Raw genomic sequence first — 14,987 nt, 5'->3', positions numbered from 1 at the left:
TGATATTCGATTTAAAATTCAAAATTTTAAACACAAAACTCATCTATTCCTCTTTAGGTTTCATAATCAAAACCTCTCAAATCCCCAAAACCAAAAATCCCGAATTATTACGAGCGGGAAAACCACCGCGGCGTTTAAAGTTTCAAACCCCTAAAAAATTCTCTCCCTTCTTTAAAGGAAACCCAAACCGCATTTTCCAATTTTACACTTTCCCTCTCTCTCTCTCTCTCTCTCTCTCAAAATTAGGGTTTACTTTCCTTCCAATTAGGATTCAGGGCTTTTCAGATTCCTCCTCCGATTCGATGCCGAGGACCGCGAAACGCGAACGGAGCGCCGGTCAAGGCCGTGGCGTCGACGACGGCGAGGAGGCGGAGCGGCTCCGAGCCGTGAAGCGCGAGCGACTCAATTCCGAGCAGGTTGAAAATGAGTCAACGGATCAAGACGCCGGTCAACGGCGAGCTCTCCGATCTGACTACAATGAAATCCTGAACCTCATTAGTGGTGTGTATCTCTAATTATCGGGAATTTATATTTGTTTTCGAAATTGAAATTTTTGTTTGTGTTTTTATAGATTTGAATTTATTGTTTAATTGCTGGGTTTTGTGTTTGTTGCAGAGAAGAGGAATGAGTTATTGAAGCCGGAGTCGGAGAAGTTTGGCGTCATCATCGGTAGAGTTGAGAAGTTGCATGAGCTAGGTAATCCCTTTCACTCTGTGAGTTTATGATTAAATTTACTGGTAAAAAAAAAAAGTTGAGAATGGAGAAAATGAAATTAAAGGTTGAACTTTTTAGAAAAGTAATTTACTGAGGTTTTTGTATTGCCATTTTGAATGAATTTTACTTTACTTTGTGTTGTAGATTACTGAGAAGGATGAAATTTCAGATATAGTTTATTTCTTATAAGTTTGCGATGTTCGTTGTGATATTTTTTTTTTTTTCAGTTCAGAAGCCAAGAGAGCAAGTGGCAGATGCAGAGGCACTGTTAGACATAACCAACACATTGGTGACCTCTGTCAAGTCACAGTCCAGTGCTGGCATTACCCCATCGGACTTCATTACCTGTTTGATTCGAGATTTTGGGCAATTAAGGGATGGCCATGCCTCGATTCGGTGGAAAGATGTTGGGGTTGCTGTGGCACCAATTTTCAAGAGGGCTCATGGTTGCTGTACAATGTGAGTTGTTTGTAATGAATTCCCCTTTGTAAAGGATTTGTGTGTATTTTACCTTGTTTATTTACTAACTCTTAATTTGTTACTTTGCTGAAGGCTTGGACCCATGAATACTGAGTATAAGGAAAGGAAGGCGGCTGTTCGTACTAGACGAATAAAGCCTACCACAACTGATGAGCCTGAGGAGGTAAAGTTGATTATATTGGGTGTATTTTATGATCTCGAAATGATAGTCTAATTATTGCTAATAGGGCAATCGTAAATCTAATATTTCTGTGTTAGCCAATGCAGTGGCAATGTCTGTTGAAATAGTTTACTGTAGGAATGTTTCCTGCAATTTGAGAACTTTGCCAGTGCTATTTACACATTTGTGTTTTCTATGCAACAGATTGATGCACAGGAAGAAGAAAAAACTGATACAGATAGGAATATGTCAACGATGTTTGAGATATTAAGAAAGAAGAAACGCGTCCGACTGGAATGTTTAATATTAAACAGAATGTTCTTTGCACAGACAGTTGAGAATTTATTCGCTCTTTCATTCCTTGTTAAAGATGGCCGGGCTGAAATCATAGTTGATGCAAATCGCGCTCATTTTGTTGGTATGTATATTACAACAGAATACTAACTATTATCTTTCTGTTTAGATTTGTGTTTTAATTGTCTCCTCTGGTTTATCCAATTATTCTTTTTCTTCTTCAGCACCAAGGAATGCTGCCAAGGCCACTGAAGTGGCATCTCGTGAGGTTGTTTATAGACACTTTGTGTTCCGATTTGATTTCAAGGACTGGAAGGTATAGTCTACTTTTCATTCTTTTAGTGTTACGTTTTATTTGCAACGTCTTCTTGATTGGGTGCAAGATAGTTTATAAAATTGAACAAAAGATCACCACTTTTTTCTTATTTGTATGTACGGAGTTGTAATCATCTTGTTTGAGAAATATAATGACAATCCCTACTAGCTTTCACAATGAAACTGAAAGAAAGCAGGCATCTAAACTAGAGGATTGTTTAAGTTGGCAAGCGTTTTTTTTTGTTTGTTATTTTTTGGTTAGTGGCTAATGAAATCACTTCACACCTCCCCCCCCCCCCCCCCCCCCCCCAACACAAACAAAAGCATTGTATTGAGTCTTAGATCATGTGCATCTCCAAATGGATCCTTGTTATGCTTGATCATCCGTGTTTGAGAACATCATATCCTTTCTTATATTCTTACAGTTGATGAAGGATATGGTGCCTGATGGTGAGGAGCTAATGCCACATAGAATCCCTGCCAACTCCGAACCTGCCTCCCAGGAGGAACCAGCTGCATACGTGTCCCAAACAGGACACACAACTCCAATTCGAAAGCTTTCCAGGAATCGCGGCCGGATGGTGCAGGAAGAAGCTATTGTAGAAGAATCCCCTGAATATGATAATGACCGTGCTGCTGGAGGCGCACTTCGCAGGTCTAAGCGCAAGCTATAGCTATTATGGGATAGTCCTGCTGTATTTATTCAGTGATCAACCGTGTGTTGGCTTGTATATAGGATTAGGTAGATAGCCTTTCTACCTAGATTAGATTCTACCTTTCATACAGGTTGGTTTTGACACTGTTGTGATCCTTTTGGAGTTTACTGACTTGTGCCATTAGCATTCTATTCCCTATCAAACGTGCTTTCGTCCCTAAATATCACTTTTCGAGGAAATGAGCATGTGGTGGTTTGGACTTTTAAATTGACGATACTAACCAAGTAGTCTTCAAAGGTGTTGAGTAGTTTTGCGTGTTTCATGCAATAGTAGAGTGTAGACTATTAAAACTATATGATTGCATGGAGTTGATCTACATCAATGTGTGCGTGCTAAGTATCTAAATTACATGTATATCAAATAAGTAAAATCTCCCCTAAGTTAAAGTGAAAACCGTTTCACGCAGGGTAAGAAACTGCACTAACGCGGGAAAAGTACAGCTGGTAACTAAGCACCCCGCCAATTTTTCTAGACTCTTGAAATGTGACACCTACGCCTAGAGTAGTCTTTTCACCACTGACTTAGGGTTCTTCTGTTCATCAGTTTTGTGATCAATCTGCTCCGAGAATCTCTATAATTCCAATGGCTGAGAAAGAGTGTACCGTCAATTTTGAGCTACTCAACTTCGGCCAAGACCCGGTGCCACGGCGAGAGCTCCGCTCCGACTACCTCGCCGTCCGGAGCTTCACCAGTGGTATATTTTTGCCGGAAAATTATTCACTAAAAAAAAAAAAAAAAATCAAAGTTGCCTTTGTTAAATACTTTGGTTTCATTTCCTTTTTATTTGTGTTGCAGAGAAAAGAGACGATTTAATGAGTCCGGATTCGATGAAGTTTGATGTGATCATTGATATAGTTGACAAACTGCATGAGCAAGGTATTACCATTAACATTTACAATTTACAAAAATTATTTAATCACTGGGAGAAGTAAAATGAATTTCAATACTATGATGTTGATTTTTAGTGATAAATTGGATTTTGGATTTTTCAGTTCAGCTTCCGAGAGAACAAGTAGCGGATGCACAAGCACTTAACACAGTGGTGGCCTCTGTTATGTCACATTCTAATGGGGAAACTACCCCCAGCGATTTCATTACCGGTTTGATTACATATTTCGGGCAAGTCAATAGGCCATCAGTGAACAAAGATAATGCCCATGTCTCACTAAAATGGAAAGATATTGGATTTTCTGTTTCACCAATACTCAAGAGGGCTGTTGGATGTTGCATAATGTGAGTCTTTGCATGAAATCAAGACTTAATGTTCCTCTGCCTTGTTTTTGTTCTAACTCATGGTTTTGTAAATTTTGAAAGGCTTGGACCCATGAATATTGAGATTAAGCAAAGGAAGGTTGCTGTCCACGCCGGAAAGCCTACCACAAATCATCTGCCCAAGGAAGTCCTCGTTTGTGTGTTGTATGAAAAATGTTTTGCTGTAAGTACTCATGGCAAGAGTAGGTTTAATGTTTTTGTATAAGTACATGTAATGTAGTGTTCTGATTTTGTTAATGCTATATACTTATGGTTTATACCAACAGATCAATAATGAAGGAGGCGAAAGAACTGATACAGATTTGAACATGGCAACAATGTTTGAGATTTTAAAGAACAAGAAAAGGGTGGAACTCAGTTGTTTGATACTAAACAGAAGGTCTTTTGCACAGACAGTGGAGAATCTATTTGCTCTGTCATTTCTGGCAAAAGACGGCAGAGTTAGAATTGCTGTCGAAGCAAATGGTTCTCATATTGTTTGTAAGTGGAATAGTAAAATAACACAAAATTTAATTTATGTCATGTAGTTCACGGTAGTGTTTGAACCATCAATGCTTATGGCTTATTCAATATTCTCTTGTTCAGCTCCTACGAATGGTCCTGTTGCCAATGAAGTGGCTTATCACCATTTTGTGTTCCGATTTGATTTCAAGGACTGGAAGGTATAATTTAGTGTTCATTTCTTCATTGTTAATGATGTATATATCTACTTGAGTTTTAGTGTAGTAGCATGGTCTTAACATATGTACAATGTAGAAACTGGGAATACAGCGCATCTCCCTAGCTATCAGAATCCCTTTAGAAAAAGCAATGTGTCTAGAAACTATAGAAATAACACAAGATGATCCACGAATTGTTCTTTGCATGTTAGTCGTGGTTAATCAGCTCATAAGTTATAATTCTCCATCCATTTGATGCTTGTGTCAGTCCCCTTCAATGTTTCTAAATTGCTTTGCAGATAATGATGGAAATGGTGGCTGTTGGTGAGGAGCTGATGCCTCATAGAGACAGCACAAAGTGCACACCTGCCTCTGAGGAGCAACCAGCAGCATTCAATTCCCAAACAGCGACAGCCTTACACACAACCCGGATTCAAAAACTTACCAGAAACCATGCCCTGGTTGTGCAGCAAAAATCTGCTGCAGAAGAATTCTTTGAAAATGATGATGCTGTTGGAGCCACAGAACTTCGCAGGTGTAAGCGCAGGCTTTCGTTTAATACATGTTTAAGCGGAAGCTTAAGTTGATGGGAAGATTGGATTTAGGATCCTCTACTGATCTTAGGGTGTTGATTTTACACCTGTGTCTAAAATGACGTAGTTTATTGAATAAAGTTCAAGACAAATGTAATTTTAAACATAAGCACAAAATCAACATTGCTAAGATCAGTAAAGGATCCGGATCACAGTCATACAGGGATAGTAGGTTTATTTTGATCAACTACCTGCTGTATATCTAGACTACTACTATTTAGTGCCGAATTTGGAAGACAGCTTTCTACTTGGATTCCATTTTGCACCAGGTTAGGTTGACCGTTAATCCTCTTGGAGCTGTTTTACTTATGTACTCACTGTAAACTGAAGATCAAGTACGTATATACGCAGGCTTTGGGTATCTATGTTCCTGGTGGCATTTTGAAATAAATGCCCGTTTTATACTTTAGTGGATCATATTAATGAAGCTCTGGACTCATCATTAGCCGACTTTGATCAAATTGCTTGTTCTAATTAGAAGTCAAGACAGATGTGGTTAAAAACTAGAAACCACTGACAATTGCACTTAAATGACACAAGATTCATACAATAACCCTTCTATTGAGATCGGTCTTGCCACATATTCAAGCAGGGTTTTTTATTTGGATTAAATACTGCTTACTCCCTATACTTATAGGGTTTCGTCGTTTCAGTCCCTGACCTTCGATTTTCACCTAAAAAATCCCTGAACTCTCAATTTCCTCTCAATTCGTCCCTACCGTCAACCCTCCGTCCAACAGTCCGTTATCTCGCTGAGGTGGCAGTCATTTCCATGCCAAGTCAGCTGGGTGCATTAAATTTCAAAGGAAAAATGACCAACTTACCCCGTGCTTCAATTTTTCCATTTTTTCACTCCTAACTTGGTCAATTTTTTGCTCCAAATCCCCAAATCACATAGATCATAAACCAAAAAATGATTTCTGCTAATTTTTTGTGGCATAATAACCCAAACAATCAGAGTAAGCTGGAAGTATAAATTGAGCAATTAAGGTTCATCAACTATGAAGGTTCAAGACAACCATTCACCTACATTCATAATAAACCCAAAACACATGGTATTTTCAGCAATAGCAAGCCACAAAACAGAGATCTAATTTACCCAAAATAAGAAAAATCTGAGCATTACATCCTCAATAATTGTTCAAGTACCAATTCTGCTAGAATTGAAGATAGCTCTAATCATCTTATCAAAAGATTAGAGATAGCAACCAAGTGTCACAGCACAAGGTTGCCCAAAAAAAGGATGCCTAAAAATTAATAATCTGCTTGCTAATGTCTGTTCGATTTCGACAACTATTTTCCATCTCCTTTACCTGAGTATTGCTTGATCCTTTGAGAGGACCTTCTAGCTGTTGCATCATGCTTCCTTGATGCCTTAGAAGATTGGACTGGCCTTGAACCTGCTGGGGCAGATGCAGCTTGAACAGGCCTCGAAGTTTGCTTAGCAGATGCTGCAGCTTGTTGAGGCCTTGATGCTTTTGGAGCCGACCTATTTGCTTCCAACCTTGATGCCTTCAAGGCAGCCATTTTTTTCTGGAAACATACACAAAAACCCAATAGAAGTACATGAGCAGAGTTTTAAAAAGGTTGAGCATTACATACATGGAGATATAGAAAAGATAATCAATTAGGTTACCCTTTGGTACTCTGCCCTTTCTTTGGCTTTTTGCCTCAATTCATTATTGGTCATGGACTGTTTCTTGGCTTTCTTGGACTGCAACAAATAAGGAACAAGTAATAACCATGTTAATTGACAACCATACTTCAAATGACAATTACTTGAGTCATACAAGTACTTTATACTCCCATTTTACCAGATTTTCAGAAGTTTGTCCCTCCTCATTGGAATTCTTCCTCTTCCTATTCAATGCTGCAGTCTTCTTTTCTTTTGGGGGTAAATGTCTTTGACAACTTTTGATGTTGTGACCAACTTGGCCACAATTACGACACCTCAGCGATCTTTGTACCCTTCCTAGTTTAACACCACCATCTGTCACCTTTTCTGAAGCATGCTTGAATCTTTTTGTTTTTGGTCTTCCAGGTTGCCTTGTATATTGGGGGGGTAAGATAGGTGGATCCTCACCTCTAAACCATAAATCCATGCTATTAACAGGCTGGACCAGGTTGCTATAGATACTCATATAGGTCTTCTTGAGATAGCAAGCTGCCACATAATCATCCGGGTCTTCCCTCTTCATGTAAATGGCAGAAATAGCATGCTTGCAGGGAATTCCAGTCAAGTCTCACCTCCTGCAAGTGCATGTCCTCATTGCAAGGTTCACAACATTCTTTGATCCCTCAATATTGTCAACCTCAGCAATGTCTCCACCATTGAATGTTGCAATACAATCCACAACAGCCTTTTCCTTGTTTGTCTCTATAATAGCCCTTGGCTTGGGGCAGATATTCCCATGGTATCCTTCCATTTTTTCCTTCCTCACTGCAATCCGTCTCATTAGCTTCACCCTTAATTCTTCAAACATAGTCACAGGGGGCTTACCCCTAGCATCTAATATCCAGGCATTGAAACTCTCACAGATGTTGTTAATCATGATGTCACAGTCCACATCTGTGTTGAAGAAAGCCCGACACCAATGTATAGCTGGTCTCTCGAGTGCTGCAAACATAATCAATTAGGTTGTGATAAAAAACATCATATTGTAAAGAAAATAGAAAAATGGAACATTGCAAGTAAAAGCACAAAAAAGTACCTGTCATCCACTTGTAGGCATCATCATCTAGGCTTTTCATCTCATTCATTTCTTTCTGAAAATAAGGCAAGGTGGTTGCCTTGGCACAAGCCCACATTTGATCCTTCATGACCTTTCCCGGAAAGAGCTTTGTGAAATTTGTCCACATATGCCTCACACAAAATCTAATGTGAGCCCTTGGGACTACCTCTTCAAATGCAGGTATTAAACCTTTTTGTTTATCACTTATAAACACCCAACCCCTTCCTTCATGTTCAATGTCCAGATCCTTCACCAATAACTCCAGAAACCAGATCCATGCATCCTTGGTTTCCAGCTCCACCATCGCATATGCAACCACCCATGATGTGTTATTTGCATCAATTAATACAACTATTAACAGTTGCCCCCCAAAAGGTCCCTTCAGGTGTGCCCCATCTAGTCCAATGACAGATCTGCATCCAGCCATGAAGCCATTTTTTAGAGCTCCCAAGCAAATATACATCCGTTTAAAAACTGGCCTCTTGCTACCCTTAGGAAAACTACACTTAATATCAATAGAGGTTGCTGGATCAACCCTCTGAAGCTCCCTGCCATAATCACAAAGCCTTGCATATTTCTCTCGAATGCTTCCCTCATATTCCAACAGAGCTTGCCTTTTAGCTTTATATGCCATTGAGTTGGAAACCCTTGCTCGAATGGTTGAGGACATTGTTTTTGCAAGAGATTCTGCAAAAACAAACACTCAACACTTTAATATATGGTAAAGCAACACAACTGCAAACATAATTAAGCAACACAAATGGAAAACACATTTAGACTTTGAACTTTCATACCTGGCTTCACACTCGCATTAACCACAATCTGGTCCTTAAACTTTGCTGTCAAATATCTAAGCTTCACCATGCTATTGTTAAATTTTCTTGTGCACTTGTGTGTACCATCATATCCCTTGATCATGAGAGTGCTCTCATGCTGCATTTTGGAAGCAAACAGAAAGAAGGGACAATTGTCCTCCTTGCATACAACCCGCAGCCTTGTCTTATCATTCTTGATGAAGATATATTCCCATCCACCTTGAATAGCATGCTCCCTCAATGCATCTCTCAATACTTGAACTGTGGCAAACTTCTGTTTTAGTTTAAATTCTGGTTTCTTCATGTCGGATTTGGGATTGAATTCCAGTCCTTCATCTTCAAGCTCCCCATCAGAATTTATGGTAAAACCCAAATTCTCATCATCAGAATCTTGAAAACCAAACATGGCCTCATTATCTTCAAACTCAGTCACATTTTCTTGCTCACTTTCCCTTTGACTACTAGTAAGCTTTACACCAGCCTTAGGTGTTCTTTGTGTATCTTCTTCATGCACAACTCCTTCCATCCAATCCTCATTGTCCTCATCACCATACTGTTCATACTCCTCATCATTGGCCTGGGGGTCATAGTCATCATCCTCATTGCCATCTTCACCAGAACTGACTTCCTCACTGTCATCTTCATCAGAAACCCCTTCCTCACTGCCCCCATCATCAGAAACCCCTTCCAATCCACCAAAGGTCTGAATAGCATTGAAGTAATCGATATTTACATCATGAAGACCTGAACTTTCATTCTCTACACCACTAGACAGCCCCTGCACACTAGACTGCCCTTGCACACTAGATTGCCTTTGGACGCTAGACTGCCCTCCACCACTTGTGACTTTCCCTCCAGTTGAGCCTTGCTTACCACTTGAAGTATACTCCAACAGCTTCTGTTTTCCCTTGTCCTTTGGATTAAGACCACAAGCTGTGCTTGCTTGAATTGGTACATGGTCTTGGTCAACCTCTCTGATCTCAATTCCCTTGCTTCTTCCTGGTATTGGTTCATTTGATATCTCCTTAATCACCACACCTGGCGTTTTTGTTGGTTCATCCGGTAATTCTTCTATGACCACCCCACAGCTACCTTTTTGACTGAAAAAGAAATCTTCAAATATGAAGCAATCCTCATCCTCTTCCCCAAACACCCCTTTAAGCTCCATGTGGTCCAGATAAAGTATGATCAACCGCCAATGGGGAATAGCTGTACACATAACCATCACGTCTGCATCTGTTTCCAATTTCATCAACTCATCAGTTTCATCCCCACACCTATACCAGTAATCGATTCTTTGGTGTTCATATCCCGGATTCAGTTGCTTAGCCATGTTGTCAACCTCTACAAGGGACATCTTGTCCTTGTCTACGTTATCAAAGTAATCCACCTTTCCAGCAACATATGTGCCCTGCCTCAAGCACCCTCCATGATAAACTTTAACCGTAAAATAGTCTGGATGTTCTGCAAATTCAACAATGAAAATGGTTGGTCAATGCATATGGTCAATTAAAAATAGTTAGTCAATGAAAATGGTCAACCAAAAACATTTAGTCAATGCAAAAAACACTTAACCAAACTGCCTCCATGAGTAGCTGAAAACAAAAAGGAACCAAACAAAAAAGGCTTTACAGGGCCAATATTCTTCACACATGGGAGACAAAGACAAGCACAATTCTTTACTTTACTAAAAGCCAAACTAGGACCACAACCAGAAACCAGACAGAAACAGCAATATTAAAAGCCAAACCTACACATCCAACCACAATTTCGACAGTATTAAAAGCCAACCTAGTAAATTCAACAACCACCGAATGCAAATCTCAATTCACTAAACCCACACACATAGTAGGCACAATCTCTATTACCACTCAATACAATAAGCCATCTTTCTCGAAACCCAGAAAGGCAGAAACCCATAAAGCATACCATATCCTCAAATTTTAATCAAACCCTAGCACTCGAAACCATCACCACACTAAGAAAAACCATTTTTAGCTACCAGCAATCCCATTGCAATAACCCAGAAACAGAAGGCCTAACCAATTTAAAAACCCCCAATTTTGTATTTCAAAACCCTAGATTTCGTCATCTTCAATCCCTTCATGTCGGAGATGAATAGTTCCCCTCCAAAACTTACCATAATTCGGGATTTCATCCTTCTCATTCTCCCGGTCTGTAGCTCGAGGAACCCACAAATCAGCATCGTTCGCGACCATGTCGCCACCACAAAACGTCGCTCTTCTTCGACTCAGGTTGCCTTCCTCGCTCCTAGTAACTTGATAGGTTCTGGGTTTTCGATTTGCAATGTTGCCGGATCTGGGTTTTTTGGGAGTTTGGAACTTGGAAGAGATTAGCTCCGTTCTCACAAAATCGATTCGACTCAGGTTGCCTTCCTCGCTCCTAGTAACATGATAGGTTCTGGGTTTTCGATTTGCAATGTTGCCGGATCTGGGTTTTTTGGGAGTTTGGAACTTGGAAGATATTAGATCCGTTCTCACAAAATCGATTTTTTAGGGTTTCTTGGGAGTTTAGGATCTGATTTCGACTATATCAGATCGAACGCACCGTAATAGAGGCAGGGCTGTTTTCGTCATTTTACAACCGACATGGATCCACGTGGAGCCAGGTGTCGATTCAAGTGGCGCCAGGTGTCGACTCAAGTTGCCACATCAGCATCTTAACAGACAATTTTGACTGAAGGTTGACGATAGGGACGAATTGAGAGGAAATTGAGAGTTTAGGGACTTTTTAGGTGAAATTCGAATGTCAGGGACTGAAACGACGAAACCCTAAAAGTATAGGGAGTAAACAGTAATTAACTCTTTTTATTTTATACACAAGTTCTCACAAGCACAACATTTAACTACATAAAAGAAGAAATAGAAAAGGATTTAGAATCAAGGTTCTTGAAAAATGTTAGTCCTCTGGGAAACTATTTCTCATGACAAAATGGGGCCATTGGCCAAGACATCTAATTAACTACTGCATTGTTATAAGTACAATCTAAGATTGTGACCAATCGTTGAGCGCCATTGATTAACTATCCTCAGTGCTGATCCTTTGGGAATTGGGATGTCAAGTTTCTCAAATATTGGACTGTCAACTCCGACACCCATTGTGTTCAAGCCATTATCAACGTATATAACAGAATCTGTGATGGCAGAAGCCAACGGTGATGCCAAGGAGTTTACTGACTTGTTCCATTACCATTCTGTTCCCTATCTAACGTGCTTTTCTTTCCTAACTATCACTATTGAGGAAATGAGCATATGGTGGTTTGGACTTTTAAGTGAAACAAAATTGACGATATCGAACGAGTAGTCTTCAAATTGTATGGAGCAAGGAGTTGAGTAGTTTTGTGTGTATCATGCAATAGTAGACTGTAGACCATTATATCACTAGTTTTCACTGGTGTACGATTGTATGGAGTTGGTTTACATGAAAAAGTATCTACCCGGAACTTTGGCCTAAATTACATGTATATCAAATAGTTTAGCTAACCAGCTAGCAAGAGGACACGTGTCCATTAACTAGCACTCTACCAAAGTAAAAGTTAATTAAAGAAGTTTTACGCAGAGTAAGAAAACTGCACCAACGCGGGAAAAGTACAGCTGGTAACTTAGCACCCCGCCAATTTTTGTAGGCTCTTGAAATTTGTAACCTACGCCTAGACCCTAAGGTAATCTTTTTCAGACGTCTATAAAGGAGCTAATATCGCCTAATCCTTATTAGACTATTTATAAAAAATAAAAAAAAGAGTCACTTGTATATATTTAGGGTTCTTCATCAGTTTTGTGATCAATCTGCTCCAAAAATCTCTATAATTCCGATGGCTGAGAAAGAAGGTACTGTCAATATTGAGCGACTCGACTTTGGCCAAGACCCGGAGCCCCGACGAGAGCTCCGCTCTGGCTACCTCGCCGTCCGGAAGCTGACCAGTGGTATACTTGGCGGAAACTTATTTACTACAAAAATCAAAGTTGCATTGTCCCTTTGTTAAATACTTTATGTTGCAGAGAAAAGAGACGATATAGTGAGTCCCGACTCAAAGAAATTTGATGTTGTTATTGACGAAATTAACAGACTTCATGAGCAAGGTATTACCATTAACATTTTAGAGAAACTATTCATGTTTTCATTATGTTTGTATCACGGTTTTGAACTTTTGTTAAGTAGTTTGCTTTGATCACTGTGAAAAATTAAATAAATTTCGACATTGCTATAATCTTGATTTTTAGTGATAAATTGGCGATATCCGTTTCGTGTTTTTCAGTACAGCTTCCCAGAGAACAAGTCTCGGATGCGCAAGCACTTCTAGACGTAACTAAAACCGTGGTGGCCCCTATTATGTCACATCATACTGGGGAAACTACCACAAGCGATTTCATTACCAGTTTGATTACAAATTTAGGGCAAGTCAATAGGTCATCAGTGAACGAAGATGATGCCCATGTCTCACTTAACTGGAAAGATATTGGACTTTCTGTTCCACCAACACTCAAGAGGGCTTTTGGTTGTTGCACAATGTGAGTCTTTGCATGAAAACAAGAGTTAATTTTTGTTTCCATTGTTTTTGTTCTAACTCATGGTTTTGAAAATTTTAAAAGGCTTGGACCCATGAATACTGAGTATAAGGAAAGGAAGGCTGCTGTCCGGCGTACAAAGCCTACCACGGCTCATCTGCCCACAGAGGTAAAGCCGTTTTACTCGTTTATATTGTGTGTTGTATGAAAAATGTTTTGCTGTAATTAGTAATTACTCGTGGCAAGAGTAGGTTTAATGCTTTTGTATATGTACTTGTAAATTTGTAATGTAGTGTTCTGCTTTTGTTAATGCTATATACTATACGCAACAGATTAATGAAGGAGGGGAAACAAATGAGACAGACTTAAACATGTTAACAATGTATGAGATATTAAAGAAGAAGAAGAATGTCGAACTCAGTTGTTTGATACTGAATAGAAGGTCCTTTGCACAGACCGTGGAGAATCTATTCGCTCTTTCATTCCTCGCAAAAGACGGTAGAGTTAGAATTGCCGTCGAAGCAAATGGTTCTCATGTCGTTTGTAAGTGGAATAGAAAACAATACAAATCTAATTTATCTCATATAGTTTACAGTAGCGTTTGAACCATTTATGCCTATGGCTTATTCAATACTCTCTTGTTCAGCACCTACGAATGGTCCTGTTGCCAATGCAGTGGCTTATCACCATTTTGTGTTCCGATTTGATTTCAAGGACTGGAAGGTATAATTTAGTGTCCATTTCTTCATTTCTTCATTGTCGAATGATTTATATAATTCTACTTCTTCTTGAGTTTTAGTATAGTAGCATGGTCTGTACAATGCAGAAACTGGGAATCAGCGCATATCCCTATCAAAATCCCATTCGTAGAAATCAGTTGGTAGTTTTTTAAAACAATATGTCTAGAAACTATAGAAATAACACAGATGATCCATGGATTGTCCTCTGCATATTAGTCGTGGTTAACGAGCTTTTAAATTATACTTCTCCATCCTTTTGATGATTGTGTCTGTCCTTGAATGTTTCTTATTTGCTTTGCAGATAATGACTGAAATGGTGGCTGTTGGTGAGGAGCTGATGCCTCATAGAGACCACACAAAGTGCACACCTGCCCCTTAGGAGGAACCAGCAGCATTCAATTCCCAAACAGCCACAGCCCCACAGACAAACCGGATTTGAAAACTTACCAGAAACCATGGCCCGGTTGTACAGGAAAAATCAACTGCAGAAGAATTCTTTGGAAATGATGATGCTTCTGGAGCCACAGCACTTCGCAGCTGTAAGCGCAAGCTTTAGCTTGACATGTGCAAGCGGAAGCTTAAGTTGAGGGGAAGGTTGGATTCAGGATCCTCTACTGATCTTAAGGGTGTTGATTTTGCACTTGTTGTCCAAAATGACGTAGTTTATTGACAAAGTTCAAGACAACGTAATTAAACGTAAGCACAAAACCAACATTGTTAAGATCACTAAAGGATCCGGATCACAGTCATACACGGACAGCATGTTTATTTTGTTCAGCTACCAGCTGTATATCTAGAGGAATATTACACAGTATCAGATTAGGAAGACAGCTTTCTACTTGGATTCCATTTTGCACTAGGTTAGGTTTGACCTTCTGACATTCCTCTAGTCCTCTTGGAGCTGTATTAGTTTTGAACTACTCACTGTAAATTGAAGATCAAGTAGGTATATACGCAGGCTTTGGTTAACC

General features: G+C 39.5%; 3 protein-coding genes and 1 pseudogene across 3 annotated transcripts; 3 read left to right on the top strand and 1 right to left on the bottom strand.

The window, feature by feature from the left end:
* The first annotated feature begins 38 nt into the window (after positions 1-38).
* Positions 39-2,840, top strand: LOC133731726 (non-structural maintenance of chromosomes element 4 homolog A-like). Its single transcript, XM_062159132.1, has 7 exons — positions 39-501; positions 616-696; positions 942-1,173; positions 1,267-1,357; positions 1,559-1,772; positions 1,873-1,964; positions 2,389-2,840. Exons 1-7 carry the CDS (start codon positions 303-305, stop codon positions 2,635-2,637), a joined length of 1,158 nt encoding a protein of 385 aa, XP_062015116.1. The 5' UTR covers positions 39-302; the 3' UTR covers positions 2,638-2,840.
* A 112-nt stretch (positions 2,841-2,952) lies between these two features.
* On the top strand, positions 2,953-5,631 carry LOC133734271 (non-structural maintenance of chromosomes element 4 homolog A-like). The gene is made up of 7 exons (XM_062161897.1): positions 2,953-3,373; positions 3,475-3,555; positions 3,672-3,912; positions 3,994-4,114; positions 4,218-4,431; positions 4,537-4,613; positions 4,910-5,631. The coding sequence occupies exons 1-7, from the start codon at positions 3,262-3,264 to the stop codon at positions 5,195-5,197; spliced, it is 1,134 nt and encodes a 377-aa protein (XP_062017881.1). The 5' UTR covers positions 2,953-3,261; the 3' UTR covers positions 5,198-5,631.
* A 1,411-nt stretch (positions 5,632-7,042) lies between these two features.
* On the bottom strand, positions 7,043-8,148 carry LOC133730117 (uncharacterized). The gene is made up of 2 exons (XM_062157782.1): positions 7,915-8,148; positions 7,043-7,820 (listed from the first exon to the last, which is right to left on the bottom strand). The coding sequence occupies exons 1-2, from the start codon at positions 8,060-8,062 to the stop codon at positions 7,447-7,449; spliced, it is 522 nt and encodes a 173-aa protein (XP_062013766.1). The 5' UTR covers positions 8,063-8,148; the 3' UTR covers positions 7,043-7,446.
* A 4,387-nt stretch (positions 8,149-12,535) lies between these two features.
* On the top strand, positions 12,536-14,970 carry LOC133729297 (non-structural maintenance of chromosomes element 4 homolog A-like; annotated as a pseudogene).
* The last annotated feature ends 17 nt before the right edge of the window (positions 14,971-14,987 follow it).

This window comes from Rosa rugosa, chromosome 2 (assembly GCF_958449725.1).
Source record: "Rosa rugosa chromosome 2, drRosRugo1.1, whole genome shotgun sequence".
Lineage (NCBI taxonomy): Eukaryota > Viridiplantae > Streptophyta > Magnoliopsida > Rosales > Rosaceae > Rosa > Rosa rugosa.
This window is presented reverse-complemented; position numbering and strand designations above follow the sequence as displayed.

Coding starts and splice junctions, on each gene's coding strand:
- LOC133731726 (XM_062159132.1), top strand. CDS start 303: ATGCCGAGGACCGCGAAACGCGAACGGAGCGCCGGTCAAGGCCGTGGC. Junction 502..615: donor AATCCTGAACCTCATTAGTG/GTGTGTATCTCT, acceptor TGTTTGTTGCAG/AGAAGAGGAATGAGTTATTG. Junction 697..941: donor TGAGAAGTTGCATGAGCTAG/GTAATCCCTTTC, acceptor TTTTTTTTTCAG/TTCAGAAGCCAAGAGAGCAA.
- LOC133730117 (XM_062157782.1), bottom strand. CDS start 8,062: ATGTGGACAAATTTCACAAAGCTCTTTCCGGGAAAGGTCATGAAGGAT. Junction 7,821..7,914: donor TGCCTACAAGTGGATGACAG/GTACTTTTTTGT, acceptor TTATGTTTGCAG/CACTCGAGAGACCAGCTATA.
- LOC133734271 (XM_062161897.1), top strand. CDS start 3,262: ATGGCTGAGAAAGAGTGTACCGTCAATTTTGAGCTACTCAACTTCGGC. Junction 3,556..3,671: donor TGACAAACTGCATGAGCAAG/GTATTACCATTA, acceptor TGGATTTTTCAG/TTCAGCTTCCGAGAGAACAA. Junction 4,614..4,909: donor TTGATTTCAAGGACTGGAAG/GTATAATTTAGT, acceptor ATTGCTTTGCAG/ATAATGATGGAAATGGTGGC.